This window comes from Didymosphaeria variabile (assembly GCF_027946475.1).
Source record: "Didymosphaeria variabile strain IMI 356815 chromosome Unknown scaffold_2, whole genome shotgun sequence".
In the NCBI taxonomy this organism is placed as follows: domain Eukaryota; kingdom Fungi; phylum Ascomycota; class Dothideomycetes; order Pleosporales; family Didymosphaeriaceae; genus Didymosphaeria; species Didymosphaeria variabile.
The window spans coordinates 641,617-668,947 of NW_026611621.1; the positions used below are offsets into that span (position 1 = coordinate 641,617).

A 27,331-nucleotide genomic window follows, 5' to 3' on the forward strand; every position below is an offset into this window, starting at 1 on the left:
CGGGGAGAGCACCGCGCATGCAGGTGGGAGAGTGGTATATTGGAGTTGGTCGCAACTTGTGAGTTGTGATGGCGAGATGTCGCGCGGCAAGAAACTTTGGAGGCAGGCAATGACGCGCCAAGACCTTCCGGAGGAAGGTTTAACCGATGCCCCGAACTTCCAGCTCAGCATCAACATTCACTACCAGGTGGTGCGGTCAACACGTAGCTTTCACTCATTCACGACCCACTAAAACAATCAAGATGGTAAGCTACAATCTACTACTTCTGAGTGATGTGTCGCTAACAAGTGCCTAGCTCGACCGTCTCGTAGGCCTCAGCATGCTCATCGCAGCAACCACGGTCTTCGTCTACTACACCATCTGGACCCTGTTCATGGTACGGAGCCCTTCTCACCTTAGACATTCGCCCATTACCTCTCTACTCGTTCGGATTACACATCAAAACCCCTATATCTGACCAAATTGCAGCCCTTCGTCGACGACGACCACATCCTCCAATCCTTCTTCCTTCCCCGCGTCTGGGCCATCCGCATTCCGGTCATCTTGATTGTGTTGGCCACCACCGTTGTCGGCAGCTTCCTCTCCACAGTCATGATACGGAGCAACCGCAAGAAGGCGCTCAAGGCGCAGCAGAAGAAGGCTACTTAAGGGACACGTTGCTCATTTTAGGGTGTTGGGCTGCGGCTGGCGCATAAAGTGGTTGGAACATGGGACTCGGCTCTGGGCGGGAAAAGCTACTCAATATACTGTTCTGGTTCAGTGCAGACTAATTGGGTTCGATCTTCGTTGTAGTAGTGAGGTGATTGCAACCTAAAAGCGCGTTTGGTTTGCCTACTCTAACTCTGTGCCACACCGATACATCTTGGATGGAACCTGTGTCACACAACGATCATATGACGTTTTCACGTTCTCTTTGCTGTGTAAGCCTTTAAGACTCCCTAAATTATTAAGTTGCCCTTCGAAAGGCCTTATTGGACATTGCAACCCTCATCGTTGTTGAACACGATGGTCCCTTCGCCATCCTCATCTTCTTCGCCGCCACCACCCAGGACGATCTGCTGGTGCCCGTGCAGTCGCTGTGCCAACTGAGCAAGCAGCGCCCTAGTTATGAACGCGTCTTCTCGACCTAAACGAACCAAACAGTCAGCAGATATCCCTGAGCACCATATATTTGAGTGACTCACCGCCTTTCCTGTCCATGTCGTTCTGGGACGTGATCTGGTACTGCTCATGCATAGCTCTTCGACTCTTAAGACCGTTCTCCGCAACGTCGTCATCATCGTCATCATCACTAAGTGAAGGATCGCGAGGCACTGCAGGAGGCGAGGTTGCAGAAGGGCGTCGCGTTCGTCGTCTACTTCGTCCGAACCCCAGGCTAGAAAGTCCGCGGTCGGCGGAATGGACGCCAATTCCCTTACGAGCATTACGTTGGGCGTTAGCATCTGGCGAAAAGATCTTGATTGTGTGGTCTATCCCGGAAACCGCCATTGTTGGTTCGTATGGATTTCCTATTAAGATCAGCATTTACCCAATTCACCTGCATGACGAAGACAAACCTTGGACCACATTGACAACCTCGCCGTCGCCTTCTAGTATATTGATAATCTGAGCTGTCTTCCGATCCCAGATAAAGAGATGTCCACAGTCGCTACCGCTAACGACGTATTCGTCATTCTGGCCAAAAAAGTTGACATCCTTCACGGTTCGGACATTACAGTGCCCAGTGTAGACACGGGTATGCGGCGCGCAAGGTACGTGGGATTCAACGCGCTCCCGAAGATAGCTGCGATCAAAATCGGAACGCCACAGAACGCGACCGCTTCGTGTGCGTGCAAGACCGTCCTCGTCGACATCATCATCTTCGTCTTCGTCTTCGTCTTGGTCTTCGTTCCCAGAATCAACGTCACCATCTGAGTCCTCTTCACCTTCTTCATCTTCGATTTCTTCCTCTACCACTTCCTCAGGCTCTTGAACCCGTGGACCGCTGCTCTCGCTGGTACCAGTTGCTGCTGCGCTGGGGGTTCCAGCTGATCCCGAGTCTGCAGTCGCTTGATCAGCCCAGGCGCGGCTCACGAGCTCCGCCTCTACGACAACATCATCATCATCCTCCTCCTCAAGCGGGTCGATGTCTTCTTGGCGCTCACGATGCTCCATCTCTTCGGCCTGAATACTCGGGTCTGCTAGCCCACTTCCACCAAACGCCCGATCAACTGCAGCGAAACGGATCCCTTTCGCAGCGTTCAGCAACAAGCCCCTACCGATCCTGAACGCCCAGTTTCTCACTGCCGCTGCGCGATCTTGCCCTGGCACATCGTCGTCAATTGACACATCGCCAGATGCAGGTACGTGTGCCCCAGTCAGATCAGCGAACGGAACCTTTACAGCCCTACTGAATGCAATAACGGCGGCTTTCTCAGACGAGAACAGGATTCGAGTCTCATCCGTCTCAAATCTCGACACATCTACGTTGACGATGGGATCATCACTCGCCAACTGGAGAAGGTAGGGGATAAGAATCTCGTCAATTGCATCGGAATCAGCATCCGGGGGAAGTGGCATGCGGGGATTCGAGCTCGGGCTAGAGAAGCCGTCTATGACAGACTGCACTCCACTATCAAGCCATAGTAGAATGGCTTTGAGAAAGTCGTATGCAAATTGTTCATGTTGAGGTACTCGTCTTTCGCCAGGTGCGTGCTGAATCGAGGCGAAGTATTGAGCGATGAAAGCATTAGCGTCTCCGCCCGTTCGTAGCTGGCCTCCAAGTACACGAGCAAGCGTGCCCGCGGCCTGCACGAACCGTCGGAAAGAGCCTCGTTGTTCACGAAGCTTGTTCTGTACCGCAACATCGACCGGTGATGGATCGACCGGATAACGCCATGTTCTGGATATTTCATCCATATCAGGCAGCACAGAAGCCGCAGACCCAAGGACAGAAGTGAAGACCGATATGTAGGCGGCGGGGCTGCCGACGTTACTAGACAAGATTTCCGAAAGATCGAAAATTTTAGGGAGAAGCCCAATGGTAGTCTTCGCGATTCGGTAATGATCAGTAGCTTGAATCTCTGCTGTCTCGCTAGGCGTCAGAGGACTATTTGGAGCTTCCACACGGATCTCTTCGCTTTGACCATTCGCATAATTAACACGCAATGCCAAACCTTCTTCTGAGCTCTCTGTACGTTGCCGTGACTCAGCCCGGTTCGCACCTTCTTGAGACAGGATACTAGACTTTGGGCGTTTACGTTTTCGACTCTTGTCCTTTACACGACGCTTGGATGGTGCCGTCGATGGTCCAGATTCTTCCGTCTCCTCTGACGCATCCGGGCTTCTCATCATATCGAAACTATAGATGTAGTCTCCAGACCAGCTGACTACGAGCTCGTTTGGATTCGCATCACTAATCTTGCAGGCAGTAATGTGTCCATTGTCGCGGCGCTTCATTCGCCGCTGCCCGTTCGGAGCAAACTTCTTGACGCATTGGGTAGCCTTGCCTAACATGTCATCATCATGATGCCCTCCAGGATCCCCCAGTTTGGCACCACGTTCGCGCAACTTGTCCCTTCCAAGCATTCGACGATCGTGAAGAAAGCAGTGCAAGTGCGCGCCACCAAGGGCGATATAATGCGGCTGCGATGGGGAACATGAAACCGTGTTCAGATCCAAGTGGTACCGACTGTACGAGATTAAGGGCGGAGGAACACTGTCAGACGCATCGCTACCTGCAGCCCAGCTTGGCATCATACTGTCCCTCTGTGGCGGATAGACCCTTGACGGCTGTCTCACATCCCATTGCCTTACGTCGCCATCCTCGGAGCAGGTGAGGAAATAGAAGGGTGTGTCCTCGGTCACGATACGCTTCACTGTGTCCTTGTGACTCTTAAAAGCCTTCGCATTGGTATCTCCTTCGGTCAGCGTCAGCCCATCGGGTACGCCATGGATCCCCACGCGTCTCCTCACTCCTTGTGATCGTCCTGCAGCTGCAGAGCCAAATGCCGAGTGTCCTGAGTGCTCGATATCGAATATGCGTACATCATCGGTGGCGGATACGATAGTTCGGTCACTAGAGTAGGGCATAAACTTCACAGAGAAGATATTGGTCTGGTGGCCCGTCAAAATGGAGGTCGTGAGGCTGAACTGGGATGCGGAAGATTCGGGTTGGTAGGAATGGATGTTGATACGGTGATCGTCAGAGCCAGAGGCTAATAAACGTCCAGATGTCGACCAGCTAGAGCTGTTAGTACAACACGCAGTTCGACTGACGGGCGATGTGGTACCAAAGAGCGTTCACGCATCCATTATGGCCTTCCAGCTCGTTCACAATATCCATATCCTGCGCCCATTGTCTGTCGCCGTACAGCCCCAGTACGCTAGAATACTGCTTCTTACGGCCGGTGGCTACTTCCCGCTCCAACAAGCGGTCGTATAGACTGTATTTCATGCTGATAGAGGCTTTCTGCGTGCCCGCAGGTGCAAGGTTCGGAATTTGTTGCCTTGTACTCTCGGTGTTTCGCGCCGCAAACGGTGTCTCAGAGCGGGTGAAGCTTCAAAGGAGGCCCCGGGAAAGGCGACGAGATCTGAAGGTAAACGGCGGTCTCTCGTGGCGAGGTAAGGGAATCAGTCGGGCGGTGCACGTTCGAGGTAGGGAACAGGGCAGCGGCAGAAGAGGTGTGCACGCATGGCGCTCCCACACAAGGCAGGTGTGTGTCGCGAGACGTTGGACGTGGTGGTGTTGGTGGTCTGTGAAGCTGCTGTGACGTTTGTCCACCGCCTCCGGTTCCAGAGCTCCACTAATCGTTCCCCGCTATGCAACGCACTGCTGGGTCTTATTCAGCAGCACCCCGACCAGCATTCTTGTGTCAGTTCTGTAAGATGTCTCATCCAAAGTGTTCATGATCGTCCAGAGTTATACATTGTCTGGCCGCCACGTGAACCTTGTGTGTACGGTGGCTGACAGGGTTGCCCTTGTCATGCAGCTACCCGCGTCAAGTTCCTACTACAAACAATGCTGGCAAGTCTCAACAGTTGGCAGCAAATTCTGTTTGCATGTGTACATGCCTTGGTTGATTTGCTGCCCAACGTCTAGCTGTGGAGATCTTGAGTAGATTCTTCCAAAGTTGGTCTCGTGGCACGTTCAGCTCCCATGGTACTACAGATCTAGGGAAGCCCGCAAGCAGCATTGCAAATGCTCGAGTATCAGAGAGAATAGCCGAATCAAATTGTAGAGCAACGCCGTCTCTATTCTGGTAGAGGCGATCCGGGATCCTTACAATCGCAGCAAGGCACGCGCTTGACTGATTGGCGAGAGCATCGCTCGCAGGGCGGCAACGGCCGAGAACAAGCGCTCGCCTGGCCCCACCAAAGCATCCGAGGACTCATCCACCAGCGCCAACACCGACCGATCTTCGCTGCTGCTGCTGGGACCCACTGCTTCTATTTAGACGTTACAAAGCCCCGGGGACGCTGCGAAGCTTCCCTTCACCACAACGGCACAACCAAAGTCCCCCGACGCCGCGTCCACGCCCGCTCACTCCACCCCGCCCCAGTTGCGCATCGCAAACGAACTCATAACCGCGAGCACCATCCTCTTTGATCCCCAGCATACCAACCGCCCTCCTCCCAGCAAACTCCGCCCCACTCACGCAGGGACACACTCTCTCGGGAACCGCACCGACTCATCCATCAGCGTACGCAATCTAGACAGCAGCCAGACTGCGCCTTTCGCGCCAACCATGGACAACCGCAGACACCCCAGCTCCTTCCAGCAGCTGGAGAAGCTGGGTGAGGGCACATATGCAACTGTGCGTATGATACTTGATCGTCATGCGATGAGCATGCTGACCCAAGATAGGTGTTCAAAGGCCGCAACCGCCAGACAGGCGAGCTCGTCGCGCTCAAGGAGATCCACCTCGATTCCGAAGAAGGCACCCCATCGACGGCCATCCGTGAGATATCCCTTATGAAGGAATTGAAGCACGAGAACATCGTCCTGCTGCACGACGTCATCCACACTGAGAATAAGCTGATGCTGGTCTTCGAATACATGGACAAGGACCTGAAAAAGTACATGGACGCACGCGGCGATCGGGGCGCCCTCGACCCGGCCACCATCAAGTCCTTCATGTACCACCTGCTTCGTGGTATTGCCTTCTGCCATGAAAATCGTGTGTTGCACCGCGATCTCAAGCCGCAGAACCTGCTCATCAACACTCGAGGCGTGCTCAAGCTGGCCGACTTTGGTCTTGCGCGAGCCTTCGGTATCCCAGTCAATACTTTTTCCAACGAGGTCGTTACTTTGTGGTATCGCGCGCCGGATGTCTTGCTCGGCTCCAGAACATATAGCACTAGTATTGATATCTGGTCGGCGGGTTGCATCATGGCGGAGATGTACACGGGAAGACCCCTCTTCCCCGGGACCACCAACGAGGACCAGCTCCAGAAGATCTTCCGTCTCATGGGTACGCCTTCGGAACGCTCATGGCCTGGAATCTCACAATTCCCGGAATACAAGGCCAACTTTCCAGTCTACGCAACCCAAGATCTGCGGCTTATTTTGCCGCAGATCGACCAGGTCGGTTTGAGTCTTCTCAACAGCATGCTGCAACTACGTCCCGAGATGCGGATATCCGCCTCTGCCGCCCTCAACCACCCTTGGTTCAACGACCTACCGCAGCGACAGCAGCAGCATGCCCAGGCCATGGCGGCCGCACAGGCTCAGGCCCAGCAAGCTCAGATGGGAGGCTACCAAGTTCCACAAGGTGCCTACTGAGCGCCGAGCTGTCACTTCCTGTTGTTTCGAGAACTGACTAATGGGATACCTTCAGATCCAATCAGTCAGGGAATTCGGACGCAATCCCCTGTCGCAGGTCCCATCACTAGTTTCCTCTTTGGGTTGCCGGAACCCTAAGGATCGCATCACGGTATATCGACGGTCGGCGAGCGCGTACCATTTCTCATGACACACGTCCTTCTCTATCGACATCACGATCTGTCCAGACCGTGTCTACAAACGTCATGGTTTTCGGTCTTTCTTAAAAGCAGGGCGTCATCTGGGTTAATGCAGACGACCGGCGTTCTGGAGTCCTCACGTGGAGTATTCTTACGTTACGGTTCACGCTATTCCTAGGCATGCAGCGAGCATTATCTGCGCAGTTCTGATTTCTTGTTTGATCCAAGATTGGTATCTTGGTAAATGGGGGCGAGGTACTAGCTTACAACGGCCAATGAAAATCTTTACAGATGCTCGCCTATTTACTTACACTTCGCCATTTCAAATACGCAGGTCGTACGAGGTACATGTTGTCGACGAAGTCCGACGTTCGAATTGGAATGCCAGCATAGCATCCTTCGGCTGCCTTTACGTAACCTACAAATTGCTTACAAGCTGCAGCAGAGTAAATCAACAGGGTGCCTCGGTTGCATCCCAGACGTGAGTAAGCTGGCGTAGTGGCACGGCTGACGAATCGCGTTTGACCGATTAGACTAGGGCCGTGCCCTGCTTTGTTTGTTTGGTGATAGCTTCGTCCGAGCGGGTGAAGTATGTAGGATTCTTGTGAAGGTATTTGGAAGGGTTATTTGGAAGGGCCAAGGTTGGTGATGGGTAAGCTGGTGGGACGATGGGTATATAGGATGGTATGAGTACGGGTTGAAGCCTCGCCAGGACAAAGCAACCGCATCAAGAACTCGAAGACCAGCCACAGAAAGACCAAGTACAGCACGAGACAGAAAACCTACTACAGCCATGCCTCTCTCCACCGACACTCAGACGCTCGAAACCAGCAAGGGGCTCGTTGACGCTCTCCGCGGCGCGCAGGGCGATGTATCAAGTCCTTCCGACCCGCCCACGCAAAAGGCCGTCTTCTCACTGGCACTTTCACGCCCACCTCGCACGCCGCAGCGCTTTCCAAAGCCCCGCACTTCACCCTCCCTTCCACACCCATCACCGTGCGCTTCTCCTCCTCCACGGGCATCCCCTCCATCCCGGACACTGAACCCACCGCCAACCCGCGCGGCCTCGCCATCCGCTTCCACCTCCCCTCCTCCGATGGCAAGCGCCGCCACACCGACATCATCGCCCACTCCACGCGCTACTTCCCCACGCGCACAGGCGCAGAGTTCCTGGAAATGCTCCAAGCGCTCGGCTCTGGCGGCGAGGCCGTCCCTGCTTTCCTGGGCACACACCCCGAGACGGTGCGCTTCCTTCAAGACCCGAAGCCGAGTCCGGCGAGTTTCGCAACCGAGGCGTATTTCGGCGTTAACGCGTTTGTCTTTACGAACGCGGAGGGGAAGGAGACGTTTGTGAGGTATAGGGTTGAGCCCGTAGCTGGGTTGCAGACGCTCTCGTCCGATGAACTAGCTTCCAAGGGCAGTAATTACCTTTTCGAAGAGCTGGAGCCGAGGTTGGAGAAGGGTGCTGTTGTGTTTAAGCTAATGGTGCAGATTGCGGGGGAAGAGGATACGACGGATGACGCGACTGTGTTGTGGCCCGAGGAGAGGGAGGTAGTGGAGTTGGGGGAGGTGAGGATTGAGAAGACGAAGGCGGAGGAAGAGTCTTTGAAGGAGCAGAAGGATGTTATTTTTGATCCTATTCCGAGGGTTGAGGGGGTGGGAGCCAGTGCGGATCCGTTGTTGGAGGTGAGGGCTAATGTGTATCTGATTAGTGGGAAGCAGAGAAGGGGGGGCGGAGGTCGTGAAAGCTTGAGCATGGGGCTATTTGAGAGTCTAAGTGTAGCGACCACTTCTTGCGTTTGCCTTGTGCGGGTACTGCTTGTAGGACGTCATAGTCTTCCAGATGAACACTTTTTCGAGACTCGTCTCTTCCATGCGTTGCTACTTTTTCGTTTCTACGATGCAAGACTGTGAGGTGTCTAATGCAACATATGAAGAGGCACCTGAGTTAGAGATCCACTTGAAATCCATCTCCCTGAAAGGACTGGTCAGTTGTGACATTGACGGTATGCTGGAGAACTGCGTTGGGTAGAAAGCAATTCGACTGATCAGAAAACCTTAGGAAGAGCTGTAGGCACATGACTGCTCGCTACCCGCTCATCCCGGTTCGTAGAGAAACGCATGAGTCAAGGTGTCAGCCACCGCTGTGGAAGTATTGCTTGGCAGCAGACCTAGATGCATATGCAGGAGACTGTGATCATCCCGCTGTCAGTGTGGGATCGCGCACGTGGTATCAGTTCACTATGGACGGGACCCCGCTTCATGAAACGAACTGAGTACGCCCCTCGAGATCTGGACTATGCCGCGAGCCACGAAGGATGCGTCAATGGCGTGAAGCCTTCTAGGACCAGTAGCAGAATAAGGTTTAGTCGGTCGCGGTTACCTACTTCTGCAGCGGGCGAAGTGGCGCTTGGGGTAGTCGTACGTGGCGTACGCAGGACAAAGATGTTGTCAGCCATCCTCAAGGATCTGGTGGTGCGAGGTTCGGTACACTATCATCAGTAAGAAGTCTTTCAGTTCTCAATGGTTTGATCCGTGCATCGAGACTTCGAAAAATGATGATAGTCGGTGTAGGCAACGACCACAGTTATGGTCCAGATGCCAATGCCCCGCGCATGCGCTAGATGCATTGCAGACTCGAAGGTAACGTCGAAAAGAGTATGTTGACCGCGTGTGGCTTTGTTTTGCTTCGTCTTGTCGACCCTGACCGCGTCGCTTGCATGTATCCAAGCACTCGGTTGCGGGTATTCAGGGACTAGAGCGGAAAAGCTCCTGGTCGACCGGCAAATGACGACGAATCTGAACGTTATGCGGGGTGCAAGCGAGCATCTGACAAGGGACGGCCAATCGACAGGGTACCCACGAGGTCCCTGCAAACCGAATACCCTTTTCCTGACGAATGGTAAGCTAGAACATTTCTTGGTCCTGCAAGACAAACAATTTGAATCACAAAGGGATGCTCTCGAGGTGTCGCGTGTCGAAGAATTGATGGCAGCCTTCTGACTGCAGTATCGTATCACAAACCCAAGATTAGCCGAAAGTCAATTGTGGGCCGACGTGTCGAAGGCTGTCAACGCCATGTCTCTGCGCATATCGCCCCTTCCACACGAGTTCAGTCCGACGTTGGTCTGAGAATCTCCGATGCACGCGAGCATGAGATAAGATCGAGGCACCGGGCAGCTGGGGCAAGCGATGATGGTGTATGAACAAGGCAGATAACAGGTTCTAGGCGTTGGCATAGCCCGCATGTCCGCAAGATGAACGCCCCCGGGATATGACTGAGCACGACCGATTATGCATGCGGGAAGGTTTCGTGGCACGATGCAGTAAGGCTTACCGAAGCAGCTCCTTCGAACAAAGCGTCGAGGTGGCACGGTTATGGCGGATGCGAACACCTCGCACAAGAAAGAGCGCATTGTGCTTCGATGATGCGTTTCAAGCACGATCGGTAGCACGACCTCGAAGTGATGGTCGAGGTAACAATGGAATGTGGAGTTGAGTTGATGTGTCTTAGGCGGATAAGAATAGGTGCGAGCGTCCACGCTGGTGGGCGTCGGGTCGCCAATGGCAAGTCCCCATTGTGAGCCACCAGGCCGGTGAGCTGCCAACATCGTCCTGGATGTCGGTTTTTCGAGCGGCTGGCATGCATGACAGAGGATTTTGTCCGAGAACGGTTCTAGGAGATCCTGGTCAGCTGTTGCTATTATACGCCCACCTGCGCTATAATGATACCTCAGCCTAACCCCAGCGCAAGCCTCTCGACGCCATCGCGCTTCTCTTTGTTCAAGCACACAGAATCTCACTGGCTGCGCGTAGGAAATGTTGGTAGATTGCAGACGCCGGCTTATGCTAAGCATGTGCCGTTATGCGTGCTCAAGGACAGGAACGGGACGAGGCATGTAGTCGACGTATATGTACACTATAGTGTCGCAAGGTCAGTGCTACTCCTGCACTGTCTCATTCTGTAACTTTGTAGTCTTGTAATTTGTTAAACGGGGCTGCTCTGTGTACGTAGCAGACAACGTTGTTCACCTCTCTCACAGTTGCCCAGGTAGCACCTAAGTCAACGCCACCAGCTCCATTTGCTGATTGTGTCACCTTACGTCAAACGCACTCCCTGCGCTGTACTTCACGCGCTGCCCCAAACGGTATAGTGCAAACGCTCCTCGAGGACGAAAACGCGGCATAAGCGTGCCTTAAGCCCACATTCCTGGACTGCGCGTGTGGAATTACCGCCGACCCTTCACTCAGCCGCCTGTCTCGATCTCGAAGCTGTCTGGCTTCAATTAGATCCGGCAAGTACATGAGGTGAGAACTCTTTCTCGCACCTCTCGGACACGACTTCCTTGAGAGACGCGACCAGCTGCGGCGTACTGCGCTCATTCATGCGGCAGCCTAAATCAAGAATAACCCCGCGGCAAGCCTACCCAGTATATTTTCAACCGCAAGGAGATTGTAGCCACACTTGGGAGCTCACACGTTGGTCCATGGTTCCGGTCACCTGAAGAGAGCGCGGCGGGATCTTGTCACCAGTTCGTTGCATCACGGTTTGCTGGCGGGCTCCGGCAGTTTCGATACAGCAATACCTCCGACCATATACAGTGTCAAGGCACTCCTTGTCTTACCATGGTGCTCACCGCCAGAGAGATGCTGGCCATCCAGGTCTCAGAGCGGACCATGTCGGTTCTGAGCATACTAGGCTCACTGTTCATCATATCGACTTTTCTCCGATGGCACTACTTTCGGAAACCTATCAACCGGCTAGTTTTCTACGCGTCCTTCGGTAATATGTTGAGCAACATCGCCACTTTGATATCAATCTCTGCTCTACCAAATCAGAGTGCACCATACGAAGCTCTGTGCGAGTTTCAGGGCATCTTGATCCAATGGTCAGTCTGCCATTTCCATCTTGAGGCACCTGCTGACTCTGATTAGGTTCATGATGGCAGATACCTTGTGGGTCTTCAGCATGGCGCTGAATGTCATGTTGGTTTTCTTCCGCGGGTATGATTCGGCACAGTTACTTCGACTCGAGAAGTGGTACATCCTCTTTAGCTACGGCAGTCCCGGAAGCATCGCTATCGCATACCTAATCATGAACCATCATGGACCAAACAAGAAGAAGGTCATCGGACCTGCCACGATCTGGTGCTGGGTTGGGAAAGATCTTGAATGGATGCGAATCGCCTTCTTCTACGCTCCTATTTGGTAAGCATATCACAGACTCTGTCAAGAAATCGTGTCTGACAACAAATAGGGTCGTCATTGGCGCTACTATGTGTATCTACATTGCGACAGGGCGTCAAATATTCAAGAAGCGTGCTGAGCTGCGCTCCTTCACCAAGATACCAGATGGAGATCTTGGCAACACAATCACCACAACAGACTTCCGAAATATCAAGGTCGAGACCGAGATGAAGGTGGAAACATCTTATAAACACGTGTCCATCGACCAAGACTCACTCTCTCGCGCCTCATTCTCCAGCACCAAGGAATTATCCGTCCCAGCGGATGTCTCTACTCTACCACCATCTTCAGGCCCATTTGATCTCATGAAAGGCACCACCCGGCGCGAAGATAGCCCTCGCACTGGCTACAACGCCACCGCTTTCGCCACCATCCAGGTCCCCGACCGCAAAGTCAAAAACTCCCAGTCTTTCTCCAGCTCCCAGCGCAACACCCACAAGCGCCGGACCACCGCCCTGGAAGGCAACGCCGCCGCATGGTCCTACTTCAAAGTCGCCTTCCTCATGTTCGCCGCCCTCTTCATCGTCTGGGTCCCCTCAACCGTCAACCGTCTCCAGCAATTCATCGACAAAGAGCACTCCATCTTCGGACTGAACCTAGCTTCCGCCCTCGTCCTACCTCTCCAGGGCTTCTGGAACTCCATGATATACATCTCCACGACGTGGCCTGAATGCAAGCGCGCTCTAGCGGACACTCTAGACGCGTTGTCCAGCCGTAGAACAGCCAGAAATAAGCGTCCGTATGCGAAGAACAACTTTACTACTTCGACTACGAACGAGGTGCAGCATTTTGAGGCGCCGATACCGATGAAGGCGGTTAAGGCTAGGGCCGAGTCGCAGCGGGGTCTCCAGTCGATGTCTAGCGCGGAGAGTGTGAGAGCGGGAGCGGCGAGAAGCGAGCCATAGTGTGTGCTACTTCCTGCTGGTCACGCATGATGTCCAGTTTCGTTTCACATGTGTACTGCTGTTCGACGATGGTACCGCCACACCCTTGCACAAAGTATGCGAGCCCTTTTTGTATAGATGGGCAGAAGCTATTTTGGATACCCCGGGCTGCGATTCTGTCGCATAGTCAGGGCTTCGGCCACACAATGTGAAGCCGCTTTGTATATGCAATCATAACTCCTGGACGTGATGTCACGGCTGCAGGCCACACCGCCTATTCTGTGTTCGTTCGTGTGCAAGCCTTGTTTGTTGGTGTACCTTGCACGGCCGCGTCACCAGAATGGTCACAACTCGGATGAAACTATGCGCAGAAATGTTTCGCACATGATGACGGGATGTGGAGGTCGATTGCCGATGCGGTGGTGAAGATGCCGGTAGTAATGCCGATAGTATACATGTGGAGCCGCTGATTGCCGATGCGGTGGTGAAGATGCCGATGGTAGTGCCGATGGTGTACATATGCGACCTATACATCCCGCGGTAATGCGAGAGCACCAGTGTACGTGTCCAGCTTAGATCAGTGGTCAATTCGATTTATGCTGGTGTTCGTATGGCATAGAATATGAACACGTACAGTATGGGTACCATATGTATTTACTGGAGCCAGTATTGGCATTGCGTTGGCTCTGCCATAGAATCCGGTAAACCTGAGTTTACTTGAATAAAGAACGCAAGGAAACTTTGGTGATAAAACATATCATCGACACCCCGTGATCCTCTTGTGACAGACTACTTATGCCTTGGTCCCAAATACTTTAAAAGCTGGAGATCGGTGCATTGCCTCGTGCGCGTCTTTATTAGACACCCACCTCTTTCGCTCTGCCGCGCTGATAAATACACACATTAATCGGGCCGAAAGGTAAGCTTTTCCCCCGCCATTAACTACGAATTTTAGTGGCTATTTTCTATGGCTGCGATGACGTTCAAAAACGTGACGTGGCCAACCTTGTATAAGTCGTCCCTCAGTCCCTCGCGGTAGCACACTCGGTGTGTACAGAAATCTCCTCGCTCTCTTTGCTCCTTGAGACTCGACTATCCCAACACGATACATTCCAAACACGAATATCCTCGTAAGTCAACTCACAACTACAGTCCCAATATCTGTATTACGATCTGACCAAGCTCGCAGCGGCGATTTCCCTCCCAAGAGACATGTCCTCCCTCTCGTACAACAACCCTCCCGGCGCCGGTGAAAAGCACAGCGAAATAGGACATTATTCCCAATCAGTTGATCTCGACAACGGCATCGTAAAGTGCTCGGGCCAAGGTGGCTGGGATCCCGAATCAGGTGACCTGGATGCAAACGATCCTATTAAGCAGGTCGAACTGGCCATGAAAAACGTCGATGTTGTCTTGCAGGCGGCAGGCCTACGAGGATGGGAGGACGTGTATTTGCTGCGCTCGTACCACTGTGACATCCGCAGTACGTGGCAGCCCACGGTGGAGGCTTTGAAGAAGCGCATTCCGGGTCATCGACCTGTGTGGACGGCTGTTGCTGTGCCTCATTTGGCGTTTCCCGCTATGCAGATAGAGTTGGAGGTTGAGGCGAAACGCCAATAGTAGGAGAGGTGCGGAGAAAGTAAGTTATTGTCTCGAAATTATTCCTAATGCTAACCTTCTTTACTAGCAGCATGTGGCAATGGTTAAGACTGCAAGGCTAGTTTTCGTGCAGGGTGGGCACTTCGCCGCCAAAGTACAGCCTACTTAGTGTGTCGACAATACGGAAAATTCGTTGAGATTGTACTTGACAGACATGAACGGGCAGATAGGCAGTAGAGCCAGAAAAGAAGTTCCAGATCACGAACCTAGGATGCGCATCCCAAACTACTATTCGGGATCGATATGCTGCGATTATTGGGCAGGTACGTCGCTTGCCTGCCCGGCGTTGTTAAGGGCCGTCCGTTCCGTCCGCTCAGCCGCACCTGATGGAGGTTCCTCTCAGCTCCCCATGTTTTGCAGCTCCATGACAATCCGAAAACTGCCGTTTCATTGCAGTGCTAAGCTTTGGAGGTAGTTACCGCTACCCAGGTATCCTTACTACTGTGCTCCGCCCAATGTCTATCATCCCGATATTGATGGGGGTGCCCTGCACTTCGCCGACCATTAACGGCAAAATGTTCCCATCCTTCCACGGTCCGTGAACATTTCTGGAAGGTTGCTGCAGAGAGCCCAGCTGGAAATAACGTCTTCTGTTCGGCCAAACTCCGGAATTGTAAACTTTTTTCCTAGTACGACGGCTTTTGTTGCCTCCTGAAATGTTCAGCCTCCCGCATACCTAGGTATAACAGCATCGCCCTCCGAAAGTTTGGCCTCCACTTCTTTCCCGGCGAGCTGGGATGCCGCTCTGTTGTCAAAATGCTTCTCTAATCCTTTATCCCACATCTAGCTAAGCCTGCAAGCTCATACGAAGCAACTTTAAGGATACGAGAGGCCAGGCTGAGGACCCGCTAAACGAGCTGTCGGAGCCGGATATGGGGACAATAAGCATACCCTGCGCGCCAACAAGGACGCATTCGTTGATATCCCCTGTCCTCGGCGAAATGTGAAATGTTTTTCGAGTGAACCCCTGCGTGCTGACACGAATATGTATGATTGGTGGCGCTGGTGAGCGTGCGGAGCTGAAGCACGAGGTGACCATTCACGTCATTTGCGTGCTCCTTTGCGTGCTCCAGGCTGAGACTATAGATAATGGATAGCTACCGACTATGCAACCCTGGAAGCCCGACGTTCGGTCGGACAACGATTCCTCATAATGGCGGAGGCCGCGAACGTGGGAACTGGCTCGGATATCTCCAAGTCCTTCAACTGGCTCAGCCGAAATCGTCGAGGTAAGATCTTGGACCATACACCTTGTCGTGTAGCAAGTTGTAATTAGGGCTGACACAAAATCCAGGGATCGCATATATCAGCTACTCTCAGTTTTCTCATCTCTCGGCCACCTCCTTCGAGTTTGGATCTCGCGGATACGCCGCAAGGTGCAATTACGGTGGCGAGCTATTGAATCTATCGTCGCTCTCTCCTCAACATGGTCTAATATTCGCAAATGGCGACTTCTCGCCCTCGCTTCATGCTTCCATTGCAAGAGGTCAACTTGAGACCGGGGGACCATCTACCTTCGGGCTCAAAGTCTCGATGGACCAGCCCCCCTACCATCCTTCGCTTCTATTCGGGAATAAGGCAGGATCGCATTTCCGCCTTGGTAACATGCTGGAACGGGGAAGTTTCAACTATCGCTGGCCTTTCAACGAGTACGCACTTCTTCTGAACGAAGACTCCAGGGATGACATGGACAAGGATCGATGGAAGGTTATCAAGGACAAGATGCTTGTTCAGAAAAGGAAGGAGTGGAACGCCGAGCGTAAATCACCAGAAGAGATAATACAGCACGAACTTGAGGTTGTAGATGAAGTTGACCGAGTATTTATGCAAGAGAAGGTTTATGATGAGGAGAAAAGGAAACTGAGCAATGAGCGCATGTCAGAAAAAGAGATCGAGCGAATACTGGCAAGTAAAGAAGAAATCATGGCAAATGAAGTAAAGGAGAGATTGAAGAAAGCGAAGCAGAACAGAAAACATGGAGTCGCAGGAGAGGTCTCAGGGACAGAGAAGGAGACGGGAACTTGTGTAATGTTTTCGTTCATCAAGGATGGCATACTCTACCAAGTCGTGCGCATTGAACAAGACTTCTGGTCAGCTGCGGACCCGAGCACATGTCATATATTTCCGGACGACGCTCACATTGTTCTCACTGTCGGAGGACCTGTTCAATTCCGACATTTTGGCCCGAACCCTGCTGTAAGCGGACTGTATTGTCATGCCGACAAGCCTTCCAAGCAACCGTGCAAGTCGGAACCGCCATTAACGACGAGTTTAGGACCGTGTGAGAAGATTATGTATACAGATGAAGAAATCAAACTGGAAGCCAGGGTCTATCAACTTAACACCAATGCAGAAGTTGAAAAATACGAAGAATTGCTGTTGATACCTTCAAAATCAGACGGTGATAATGGCGTAGAGGCATGTGGCATGACCGCTTACCACGCAATTTGCAAACTATCTACCCGAAATGGGCCCATCAAGAAGAAGAATGCAACTTTCGTAGCGTCCTTCTGTCTGTCCGAGTCTTCCACATCGCCGAAGCCATGGCCAGCAGTCCCTCCCTCGTCAGAGGAAATTTTCAACTATGTCGGTGCCAACCCCAAGGATAAGCTGAGTCGGAAATCGGCGACAGGCGCTATGTGGGACACGATTTTTCTCAAGCACTACCTGCGGTCGAACTCCTTGTCTCCGCTCGCCGAAGTTCATTTGATCGGCAGGTGCCTCGAAAAGATCATTCATGTCGACATCCTTCCTATTCATCATTCGAGCACCCAGAAATCGGAACGCTGCGATGCCCTTGTCAGTAATATTTTCATCAAAGCGACTGTCGACTATAGAGCATTATTGTAAGTACAACTCAGGCTCAAGTAATATTTGGAAAAGCATTTGGTCTAACTATAGAGCCCAGCTGGAAAATACGGTTCCTCATCAAAGTCCATCTTTTCCTCGGCCGAGTCATTCAGCATTCATTACAAGTTAGCAAGAGTACCAACGATGACGGACGAAGCGGAAATCATAGCGCGTCGCTGTCTGATTTAGATCCAGTTGATAAAGAAACAATGAGAGATATTGCTGCGGAGCAACAACGGCGCATCCAGAATCGAATAGAAGGAGTTGTCCGCTTCTTGGTCCTAGCACTACGTGAACCAAATTCTTCACCTTTCACAAACGTCGATAACTCAGGGGACATGTCCAACTACTACTACATGATGATCACGCTTTGGTACTCGATTCGGAATTTTTCATCCGAAAAACCCTCGACCCCAACGTCCTTATGTAGTGAACAGCCTTCATTCCATTGGGAACGATCACTTATGCAGGGCTTAGGGGAGAAAGCCGAACATGCTGCACACCTGCCGAACAATGACGAAAATTTCGGCATGGTGAACAAGGACAAAATACCACTACTCCAATGGTATCAATACGGTTCGATCTTGGAACTCTGCCGATTGGGATATCTGCCTCCAATTTGGAACCGACAAGACAGACTTCCCAGGAGGGTGCACCAACTGAGGAATGCGGCGTTAGTGGCTTCAGCTGCCAAATACTCGTCTAGATCTCCTTATTCGGCCAACGATGAGATTGTTGATAGACTAGCCTTTCTAGGGTATGAACTCGGCCTGGAGGAGGGGCTAGACAGAAACTCACATACCGTCGCCTCGTTTGCCAGGAAGCGTGTCAAGGAACGTGACTTCACTAGAACAATCAATCCAGGCTGGTTGCCTGCTGAAGGAGACGGATCCATTGACGGGCCTTGGGAAGTGAACGCTCTCTGTCATCACAGCCGTTTAATGGTCGTCAACCTGGAATATGATCAACCCATGGCCAAATCTAGTGACTGGAGGAGCGAAGACCAGAGAGAGGAAGAAGTGGAGTTGTATAAAGGGAAGCTGTTTCACTTCATCAACTCCGAAGCCACGCTGGTGCCATGCTGGGATAGGTCGCATTTGCGAGCACGCAAAGGGTGGGCGCATTCTGAAGCTACGTCCGTCCTTGGCTCAACACTACTGGACATCCACAAACAGGTTTTCAAGGATCCTTTAAGTGGTATGAAGCCGTCAGGATCCCCTCGGAGCTACAACGACGGCACGAAGAAGGTTGTGCAAGAGATGTGGTTCATAGAAACACTGATGAGCAAGCAAACGAAGATGCTCGAAAGAACCACACCTGAAGCTGGACTTGCTCCTCCAATCGAATGGGCCCAAACATGGAGGCCTCCTCGGGAATATCATCCAGAAACTTTCATCCACTCTCTCGAAGACACTCCTCACTTGTATCGACATCCTTATATAGGCAGGGTGAAACTTCCCCATTCGCTTCGCGAATACGTATTACTTCCGAAAGAGGTACCTGCCGAGGGTTTCAATAAGGGTCATCTCCAGAGTATGGGGGACTTACGCTATATTTACCTCGCAGACATCCTTAGCAACGGCGATAACATTGAGTATGCGGGTCTCACACCTGGGGCTACCACAGTCAGAATTAATGGCCAGATCGCAGTTAGGAGGGGTGGCCAGGAGGAGCTGGTGCGTAGGCTTCAAGACAGTGTAAGCATATCTGTCTTTGATATGAGCTTGGCTAATAGCTTGGACCAGCTTGTTGACCTCGATGTCCGACACCGATTCTTGTAAGTCTTTCTGTGTATCCCGTTCGTATCACTTATTTCGCTAACTCCATGAAGGGCTGTGACGAGCCCCAACGTAAGGACGAAAACCAAGTCGGAGCGGAGAGCGCAGCCAGTGCCCGTTAGCCAGCATCACACCTCCAGATTTGCCTTCAAACCCCAGCTGTTAGACATGTTGGTTTATGTACTATGCCCCCGATCTGCCGTGTGTCTCAGTAACCATCTGTTTGGACTATCAAGGTTCTCCTTCAAGAACCAGAATCAGTGGATTGCAATGATCACGGTAACGAGCTGGTGTGGCAAACGTAGGAGAGCGAAAGAGACAGGAAGTAATCGCCCAACGAAAGTGCTAGAGGAGCCTAAGGATGAGACCTGGTCTTGGTGCCCACCTCGAATCACCCGAAAGGGCCGCGACTTAGAAGCGCAGAGGGAGAGCTCGGGTGGTACCCGGCCTTCCCTCCCATATCAATACCGGAAAGAGTTCATGGATGACGAACCCATATCGCTTCTTGCCCATTTCGATAAATTGGTAGACACAATCGGAGACGACCCGAAGGCCAAACACCGTCACGAACTGCGCATAGCCTGTTTCGAGCTCCAAGTATCATCCTTTGTCCTTGCAACAAATAGCTTCGGCGATTTCAGTAAATGCACCATCATATCTCAGTTGATTGATCAGCCAAAGTTGCGAGAAATCAGCGAAGAGGCGAGGAATCTGTACCGGATCTTCATCCACCAACCTCAGACAGCAAGGTGTCTGGTCTTCCTCCTGGTTCTGGGGAAGATCAACGGAGAAATTGCGCAACAATACGAAAAGGCAGTCAACGTTGTCAGCTCCATTTTGAATCTTGAAGTGAGTTTTCCGCAATTGCAGTTGGCCCATGGCGGGTGCCAGCTAAATCTCATCAGAAGTGCTTTAGCGAGGAGGTTGAAACATGGCCGGAAGATAAGGAGGCCGTTCGTCAATTCCAACTCGGACTATGGAGTCTAGAGTCTCTGTACAAGCTCCAGTATAGCTTGAAACTATCCCTTGACAGCATTGTCGAGGCTAGAGACAAACTCACCGGCGAGGTTAAAGAGGTAAATCGCTGTTTAATCCTGGAAACCCCTTCAGCATTGAAATATTCCTGCTGACCATGCTAGGGATGCCGATCACGAAGCGAGCCGCTCGAAAGATTGTGCCAGGAATCTCAGGATACCTTCGAAAACAGCTTGACACAGTTGACCGCAGTGGCCTCAAAGCTCGCACAAGACATTGAGTTAAATAGCCGCTACAAAGACGCGGTAACCCTCACGAAGCTTTTTTCATGCCCCGCATAGTCCTAACTTCTTACATAGTTTGAGGCCATCCTTAACCTGACGGATAGTCGCGCCTCCCTGGACCAAAACAAAACCATTGAGAGATTGACGTACCTGACCATTCTATACTTGCCCATGGCTCTGATGGCTATGAGTATCACCTCTCTGCCAATTCGCCTCACTCGCTAATTCTGCAGGCGATATTCGCCATTCCTGACGATCAGCAGGTAGTCTTCCAAGATATGGGTAGAGCATGGTTTGTTGGGAGCATCTTCGTAATGCTGTTAGCCACGGTTGTTATAGCCTTCTTCATTAGAGAGCTCTTGGCCGGAGTGAAGGATGTTTAGATGTGGTTCCGAATGGTCCTAAACGTAGTAGGAGGCGAAAGAAAAGGAGTGGAAACTCCAGCCAGCAAGGCGCCGTAGTGAACGAATGACCGTGGTGTTGATCAATCATCAGAACAAATGCTGAAGCGATGGAAATTTGGTGGGTTTGACCTTGGTGAATAGTAAGCCTTTAGTCGCACCGGCACAACCTGCTTTCCTATTGTCCCTATGGACTTGCTCGCCATTCCGCGAAAATGCTGCATCTGGGTGTTTACCAAAATTGAGACGTAACATTAGACTTATTGTATTTGAGAGTCTGGAGCTTGTATGTAGAGATGACATCTTGATTACGGCAGCGAGGGTGCAACATCAGCCCCAGCATCGGCGAATCCCTGCACAATCTGACGGCCGATGACGGGTGATTCTCTAATGACCAGAGCAATCTTGCTGCTTAAAGAGAATTGTTGCAGCACAGGGGTGTTAAGAGGGGCTAGAAGAGAGGCATGCCGATAGAAAATTAAGGGATATGTAGAAGAAGACCACTTCTGCTTCGCACGAAACAAAAAGGATGTCGTTGATAGATAGTGGAACAAACAATAAAGGCAAGAATGGAGTAAAAATTAACAAAGAGTTGTGCAATTTAGGGATACTCTCGTTCAGCATTGCAATTCATATGAATCGTCTCGGATTAGCATAATTCGTCTAGACATGGCAAAATCGCAGCTACAGAAAGTCTCTCTGACCTTTACCGCTAGTCGCTCGCCTGTGATATCGTTCATCGTGGATGCTGTGACCCTTGATCCGAACCAGATGGCATCCCGTCTCGAGGGAGTGACCGACAATAGCTCATAGCAGCCCTGGTTCCGAGGTCTGGGCGCCTTGTTCGGCTCGAGGGTCAATTCTCGCCACTCTAGCCAGCTCGAACAAGGGCCTCCTGGATCAGACCCACATATGCAGCTATCTAATACCGTTACCCGTGGGGCCCCGCATCAGGGAGCACCATCACGCTAATACTATGCGAGGTTAGATACACGCGCTTGTATACGGCGAGATCATTACTGTAACTCCGCTGCATTAAACGTATATGTGCTTTTCGCCTCCTCCCACCTTCACTCTCTTGAGTTCTTTAATCTCTTTTCATCTTTACACATCCAAAATTTACCCTATTTATCTTTAAAATCTGGTGCCAACACGGCGCTAACATCATGGGTTTTCTCACTTTGGATCAGACCCATCCCTGGATGGTGCACGCAAAGTTGCAAAAGCGTAGTCTTCTTGTTGCCATCAATTGCTTGGCTGGGATGTCCATATTTTTCTTCGGTTGGTGTTTGCAATCCGTATTTGTTGGGTTTATTCAAAACTGATACTGCCCAGGTTATGATCAGGGCATGATGGGCGGTGTCAACGAAAGTCCCAACTATGTCAATCTCATGAAGTTTGGCAGCGTCAACTCCGATGGCAGCATCGTCGTGACAGACTCCCTCCTGCAGGGTGGTATCATGTCTGTCTTTTACCTTGGCACACTCGTTGGCTGCATGTTTGGCGGATGGTTCGGTGACCGTTTTGGCAGAATCAGTTCCATTGGACTAGGTGCTATTTGAGGCATCTTCGGAGCTTCCTTACAATGCTCTGCCCAGAACAGCCACTGGATGATCGGTTCCCGGTTTGTAAATGGACTTGGCACCGGTATACTGAACGGCATTGTCCCCGCATGGGCTTCTGAACTTTCCGACCATAAATCTCGAGGAACCTTCATCGCCATGGAATTCACTCTGAACATCTTTGGTGTTGTTGTAGCCTACTGGCTTGCATACGCCGTCCGGTTCATTGACAATGGTTATTCGGCCTTTCGATGGCGATTTCCAATTGCCTTCCAAATCGCTCCCTTGATCATGCTCCTCGTCTTCTGCTGGGCATTCCCGGAATCTCCTCGCTGGCTTTGCAAGGTTGGCAGGAACGATGAGGCGTTATACATCCTCCAGCGAGTCAGGGGCACTGAAGGCTCTGATAGCGGTATAGCCCAAGCTGAACTCGACGGCATAAAGGCGATTGTGGAGCTCGAGAAGACTGCGGAAGGGACCTCGTACTTCTCCATGTTCTTTGGCCGCAAATGCGGAAAGCTACATAACGCTCGTCGCGTTCAACTGGTTATCTGGCTGCAAATCCTCCAGTGTTGGACTGGTATTGCCGGAGTCACCATGTACGGGCCTACCATCTTCTCTATCGCTGGATTTGGAGTGGACAAAACGCAATGGGTGGCTGGTCTGAACAATATCTTCTATATGTTCTCCACCATTATATGCGTCGTCACTATTGATAGAATTGGCCGTCGCTGGACGCTCTTCTATGGCTCCGTGGGCCAAGGAGTCGCCATGTTCCTTTGTGGAGGGCTTTCCCGCGGTGGTCTTGATGCCAGAGCCAGCGGCAATATTGACGGCGCTAATCAATGGGGTGCAGGGGCAGCTTCTATGGTCTTTATCTACACATTCGTCTTTGGCGCAACGTGGCTTACAGTTCCATGGCTGTATCCTGCAGAAATCTTTCCTCTCCAGGTGCGAGCAAAGGGCATGGCTTGGGGAGTTGTTGGTTGGTCAATCGGAAATGGTGAGTGATGAGTGAGACTTGATCGTGCCATTATACCGTCGATCTGGTAACTAATGCTGAACGGCAGGCACCTTGACCCTCGTCCTACCATACATCGTCAACTCGATCAACGAGAAAATGTTTTACATATTTGCTATAGTCAACGTGATCAGCATTCCAATCGGTAAGTTTTGTTCCAAATTTATTCCGCTGCAGGTAGAAGCTAACGGACGCCCTAAGTATGGGCATTCTATCCCGAATCTAATCAGAGAACCCTCGAGGAGATGGATCTCCTTTTTGCTGCCGATGAACTCTGGACGTGGTCTGCAGAGAAAAAATTCGCGGAGCTTAAGGAAGAGCAGTCCATGAGAGCTATCGTCAACGTGCATAGCAAAGACCCGGCTGGTATCGAGGCGAAAGCTGGCAGCTCTCATTCTCACGTCGAGGTTTCCAAAGTTTAATGATAGCCTACAAGTCAATTGATATCTGCGCAAGTGGTCTAGGGGGACCAATCCATGGCGCCCACGGGCTCGATGATTGATAGAGATGGAATGCCCGATGTAACGGAAGCCGCAAGTCTGGTGTCTAGTTATGAACAATCAGAGTAGACTGTAGATGTGGAATTAAGTCAATCAAGGTTGAAAACCCTTCATCACCGTATTACCAAGAACCCAGTGTTGTGTTTCTTAACTTTCGATGCCTTTGTATGGCTTGGCATTTCACATATGTTCTTGTACGATGCCACGTTCTCGTATGTGCATAAAACATCAACCTTTTCTATGAGATTACACGCCATCGAGAGATGAAATTGTCTTTGACTCATGCATATTCGCGGTTTCTTGGGGGGAAACTGGATGGAACCAGCTACAATGGAGAACTTGCCTATGCGTTTGGCGAAAGCTGGGTCAATATTCCCCATGTGCAGTAGTCCATAAAACCTAATCTTGCTTTGGTAAACGTCCCTGGTGAAAAGCCATCAAAGTTTTGCATAGGAGTCGAAAACCGTTAACATTGAGCTCAAGGATCGCAGGAACGAGGGACAACGTTATAGGACACTGTAGTGTGTTCTCGGAGATACAGTGTATTACTCATATCCATCGGAGACTTTTAGGCCTGTAATTCACTTTGATATTGTCTATGTATGGGATAGATCGCTTGCGTAGAAGGAGTGAATTATGTTGACCAAGCACCCTCAAGATCGCTATATAGTTTCCAGTTGTAAGCAGAGCTCGGGTCGTTGAGTCGGAGCTTCTTGTCCAACGTAGCAATCTTATCCATATCCTCGGCGTCTAGAGGAAAGTCGCTTTCGAGGTTCTGTTTGATTTGCCAATCGATGACGCTCTTGGAGATTACGGAGCGGCCATTGGCAAGTCCCCAGGCCAGCGCGACTTGAGCGGGGCTCTTGCCGTATTTCTTCCCAATCTCCTTCAATATGGGCTCATCTATAAGTCGAATACTATCGGCCTTGCCAGATGCCCAGTAGATGTCGCGATAGAAATTATTCTGGTTGCCGAGAGGGCTGAATTGCATCATGTGGATGCCTTTTGACTTTTGCCATGAGACGAAGTCCTTTTGCTGAAGATAGGGATGGAGTTCCATCTGATGTACGGCAGGAACCTTGAAAGCAATGAGTTCAGTGAGCAGAACAGAATGCAGTAAAGCGGGAACCTACAACAGAACCATTGTCCAGAAGATTTTGCACTTCGCTCTTGCTGAAATTCGACACACCGATAGCTTTCGCCTTTCCCTTTCTCACTAGTTGCTCCATAGCCTTCCATGTATCGACGTAGGTAGTGTCTCCCATTTGCATTACCCCATCACTGCCCTTGGGAAAGCGCTCATCACCCCTCTTGAACGTGCACGGGTAGTGCATGAGAAACAGGTCAATATATGGTGTGTCGAGCTTGCTGAGCGCCTCATCGAGGGCGGGCTCCACATCGTCCGGGTGAAAACTGTTACACCAGAGCTTGGTGGTAAGGAACAGGTCTTTGCGGGCCACGCCAGCTTTACGAATCGCTCTCCCAATGAATTCTTCGGTGTCGTAACTATCGTAAATTTGCGTTGTCAGCGAATCGTGTGAGCACGAAATTCCAATGCTGCACTTACACCTTTGCCGTATCAATGTGCTTGAAGCCAGCGTTGAGTGCATTATATACTGCACTTTCTTGTTGCTCCTTGTCCTGAAAGGTGCCGAATCCGATAGCAGGAAGCTTAGTTCCGTTGTTCAAAGTATATGTTTTGTTGGAGATGCTACGCTGAAACGTTCGAACGGGCCGGGTCTGGGCAGCACCACGTAGAAGCACGCGCGGTGTCGAAGCGAAGGACATGTAAGCGCTCATAATCACAATTTCCCCAGGGGTGGCACCAAAGTTCTGGGTGCGAAGTATCAGTATCGATGTTGGCCTGTGTTGTTCGAGTATAATGACTCTAAATGCAACCGCTGCCTCTCATCCCGCAGGCCCTCGACTAGACTCCAAAGGATGCATCACGTGACTTAAGCCGCTAGCCCTCGAGCCGAGGGCTTGATCTCATCCGAGCAGGAGCATCATCATAAAATTGTGGGGACTACATTAAATGCGGGGATCGACGTACCCGTTTCGAGTCTTCGTCGAATACGTAGGGTAGGCTCTTCGATAGAAGGCCTACTGTGCGCTTTAATTGTATATGGTAGACCTGGGCAGCTGATAAAGAGCGGATTGCAGCTCAGACGGAGAAACTTTTGCGTTCATTTGCTTCCATACCTAGGTAGATATCTAGGTACTCCATTCCATCAATTTACCATGGGCTCCATCGACAATTCATCCGCACTTCCTGAACACCTTCCCGTCCAAATGCAGCTAAACCTCGAGGGCAAAGTCATAGCCAGTACGTCCTACGCAAGTTTTGAGAGGCCAGGGCGCCTCAGTCGCCGTGTGTATGCAATGATCAAGGGGACTTGAGGCTGATACGAACTTGTAGTCACCGGCGCAAATCGCGGAATCGGCCTTGGTATTGCGGAATGCTGTCTTGCCAATGGAGCTACCAAGGTCTTCAGTATAGACTACGCAGACGAGGTGGGGGATGACTTCAAGACTATCGCCAAAGTCTACCCCGACCGCCTCTTCGCACTTAAGGCCGATGTCACAGACGAAGAGAGCATTCAGAAAGCTGTCGACAATGTCTTAGAGCAGGCTGGTGCGCTGCATGGGATGGTCGTAAATGCCGGACGTACGAACCACAAGAGCGCACTCGACTTCACTAAGAAAGAAATTGAACAGCTGTTTGCCGTGAACGTGAGTGACCTTCTCACATCAGTCTACGAGATACTGCATCAATATTGATCCATTACACAGTTATTTGGGGCCTTTTACACTGCTCGTGTCGCTGCGCGAGCGTTCATCAAACAGGGCGTAAAAGGAAGCATCGTCTTCACAGCCTCTATGGCCAGCTATCGTCCGAACAAGGTGGTTCCGTCCGCACCTTACGGCGCTTCCAAAGGTGGTGTCCGCAACATGACGCACACACTAGCTATGGAATGGGCTACCGAGGGAATCAGAGTGAACTCTGTGTCACCCGGCCTAGTCAAGACGGCTATGACATATTGGGTGGAGAAGCAAGCAGACTGGGAGACACAACTCAAGTATTACCGGGGCATTCCGAGGCTAGCGGAGGTACAGGAACTTGGTGGTGCATATGTATACCTGTTAAGCGATGCGGCGAGCTACACGACGAGCATTGATATTCCAGTCAATGGTGTTATCGGTATCTGCTAAAACTGGTTCGATAA

The 27,331-nt window shown here is 51.4% G+C and overlaps 10 protein-coding genes across 10 annotated transcripts; 8 read left to right on the plus strand and 2 right to left on the minus strand.

Moving 5' to 3' along the window:
• Window positions 1-242: 242 nt before the first annotated feature.
• dpm2 (Dolichol phosphate-mannose biosynthesis regulatory protein) lies at window positions 243-649 on the plus strand (the record flags this gene model as incomplete). Its single annotated transcript, XM_056210709.1, has 3 exons — window positions 243-245; window positions 297-377; window positions 470-649. 3 exons carry the CDS (start codon window positions 243-245, stop codon window positions 647-649), a joined length of 264 nt encoding a protein of 87 aa, XP_056074182.1.
• A 320-nt stretch (window positions 650-969) lies between these two features.
• Window positions 970-4,436, minus strand: N0V89_001899 (uncharacterized protein; the record flags this gene model as incomplete). Its single annotated transcript, XM_056210710.1, has 4 exons — window positions 970-1,127; window positions 1,186-1,509; window positions 1,558-4,197; window positions 4,259-4,436. 4 exons carry the CDS (start codon window positions 4,434-4,436, stop codon window positions 970-972), a joined length of 3,300 nt encoding a protein of 1,099 aa, XP_056074183.1.
• A 1,291-nt stretch (window positions 4,437-5,727) lies between these two features.
• PHO85 (negative regulator of the PHO system) lies at window positions 5,728-6,764 on the plus strand (the record flags this gene model as incomplete). The annotated part of the gene is made up of 2 exons (XM_056210711.1): window positions 5,728-5,796; window positions 5,847-6,764. 2 exons carry the CDS (start codon window positions 5,728-5,730, stop codon window positions 6,762-6,764), a joined length of 987 nt encoding a protein of 328 aa, XP_056074184.1.
• A 972-nt stretch (window positions 6,765-7,736) lies between these two features.
• N0V89_001901 (uncharacterized protein) lies at window positions 7,737-8,688 on the plus strand (the record flags this gene model as incomplete). The annotated part of the gene is made up of 3 exons (XM_056210712.1): window positions 7,737-7,821; window positions 7,893-8,590; window positions 8,656-8,688. 3 exons carry the CDS (start codon window positions 7,737-7,739, stop codon window positions 8,686-8,688), a joined length of 816 nt encoding a protein of 271 aa, XP_056074185.1.
• A 2,881-nt stretch (window positions 8,689-11,569) lies between these two features.
• On the plus strand, window positions 11,570-13,095 carry N0V89_001902 (uncharacterized protein; the record flags this gene model as incomplete). The annotated part of the gene is made up of 3 exons (XM_056210713.1): window positions 11,570-11,832; window positions 11,879-12,151; window positions 12,201-13,095. The coding sequence occupies 3 exons, from the start codon at window positions 11,570-11,572 to the stop codon at window positions 13,093-13,095; spliced, it is 1,431 nt and encodes a 476-aa protein (XP_056074186.1).
• A 616-nt stretch (window positions 13,096-13,711) lies between these two features.
• On the plus strand, window positions 13,712-14,694 carry N0V89_001903 (uncharacterized protein; the record flags this gene model as incomplete). Its single annotated transcript, XM_056210714.1, has 3 exons — window positions 13,712-13,715; window positions 14,114-14,121; window positions 14,227-14,694. 3 exons carry the CDS (start codon window positions 13,712-13,714, stop codon window positions 14,692-14,694), a joined length of 480 nt encoding a protein of 159 aa, XP_056074187.1.
• Window positions 14,695-15,886: 1,192 nt separating this feature from the next.
• N0V89_001904 (uncharacterized protein) lies at window positions 15,887-20,677 on the plus strand (the record flags this gene model as incomplete). The annotated part of the gene is made up of 7 exons (XM_056210715.1): window positions 15,887-15,962; window positions 16,028-17,579; window positions 17,642-19,280; window positions 19,329-19,360; window positions 19,667-20,210; window positions 20,267-20,437; window positions 20,501-20,677. The coding sequence occupies 7 exons, from the start codon at window positions 15,887-15,889 to the stop codon at window positions 20,675-20,677; spliced, it is 4,191 nt and encodes a 1,396-aa protein (XP_056074188.1).
• A 1,696-nt stretch (window positions 20,678-22,373) lies between these two features.
• Window positions 22,374-24,026, plus strand: N0V89_001905 (uncharacterized protein; the record flags this gene model as incomplete). Its single annotated transcript, XM_056210716.1, has 4 exons — window positions 22,374-22,531; window positions 22,625-23,586; window positions 23,654-23,749; window positions 23,806-24,026. 4 exons carry the CDS (start codon window positions 22,374-22,376, stop codon window positions 24,024-24,026), a joined length of 1,437 nt encoding a protein of 478 aa, XP_056074189.1.
• A 712-nt stretch (window positions 24,027-24,738) lies between these two features.
• N0V89_001906 (uncharacterized protein) lies at window positions 24,739-25,892 on the minus strand (the record flags this gene model as incomplete). The annotated part of the gene is made up of 3 exons (XM_056210717.1): window positions 24,739-25,182; window positions 25,238-25,610; window positions 25,672-25,892. 3 exons carry the CDS (start codon window positions 25,890-25,892, stop codon window positions 24,739-24,741), a joined length of 1,038 nt encoding a protein of 345 aa, XP_056074190.1.
• A 453-nt stretch (window positions 25,893-26,345) lies between these two features.
• On the plus strand, window positions 26,346-27,317 carry N0V89_001907 (uncharacterized protein; the record flags this gene model as incomplete). Its single annotated transcript, XM_056210718.1, has 3 exons — window positions 26,346-26,430; window positions 26,524-26,837; window positions 26,898-27,317. The coding sequence occupies 3 exons, from the start codon at window positions 26,346-26,348 to the stop codon at window positions 27,315-27,317; spliced, it is 819 nt and encodes a 272-aa protein (XP_056074191.1).
• Between the last annotated feature and the right edge of the window lie 14 nt (window positions 27,318-27,331).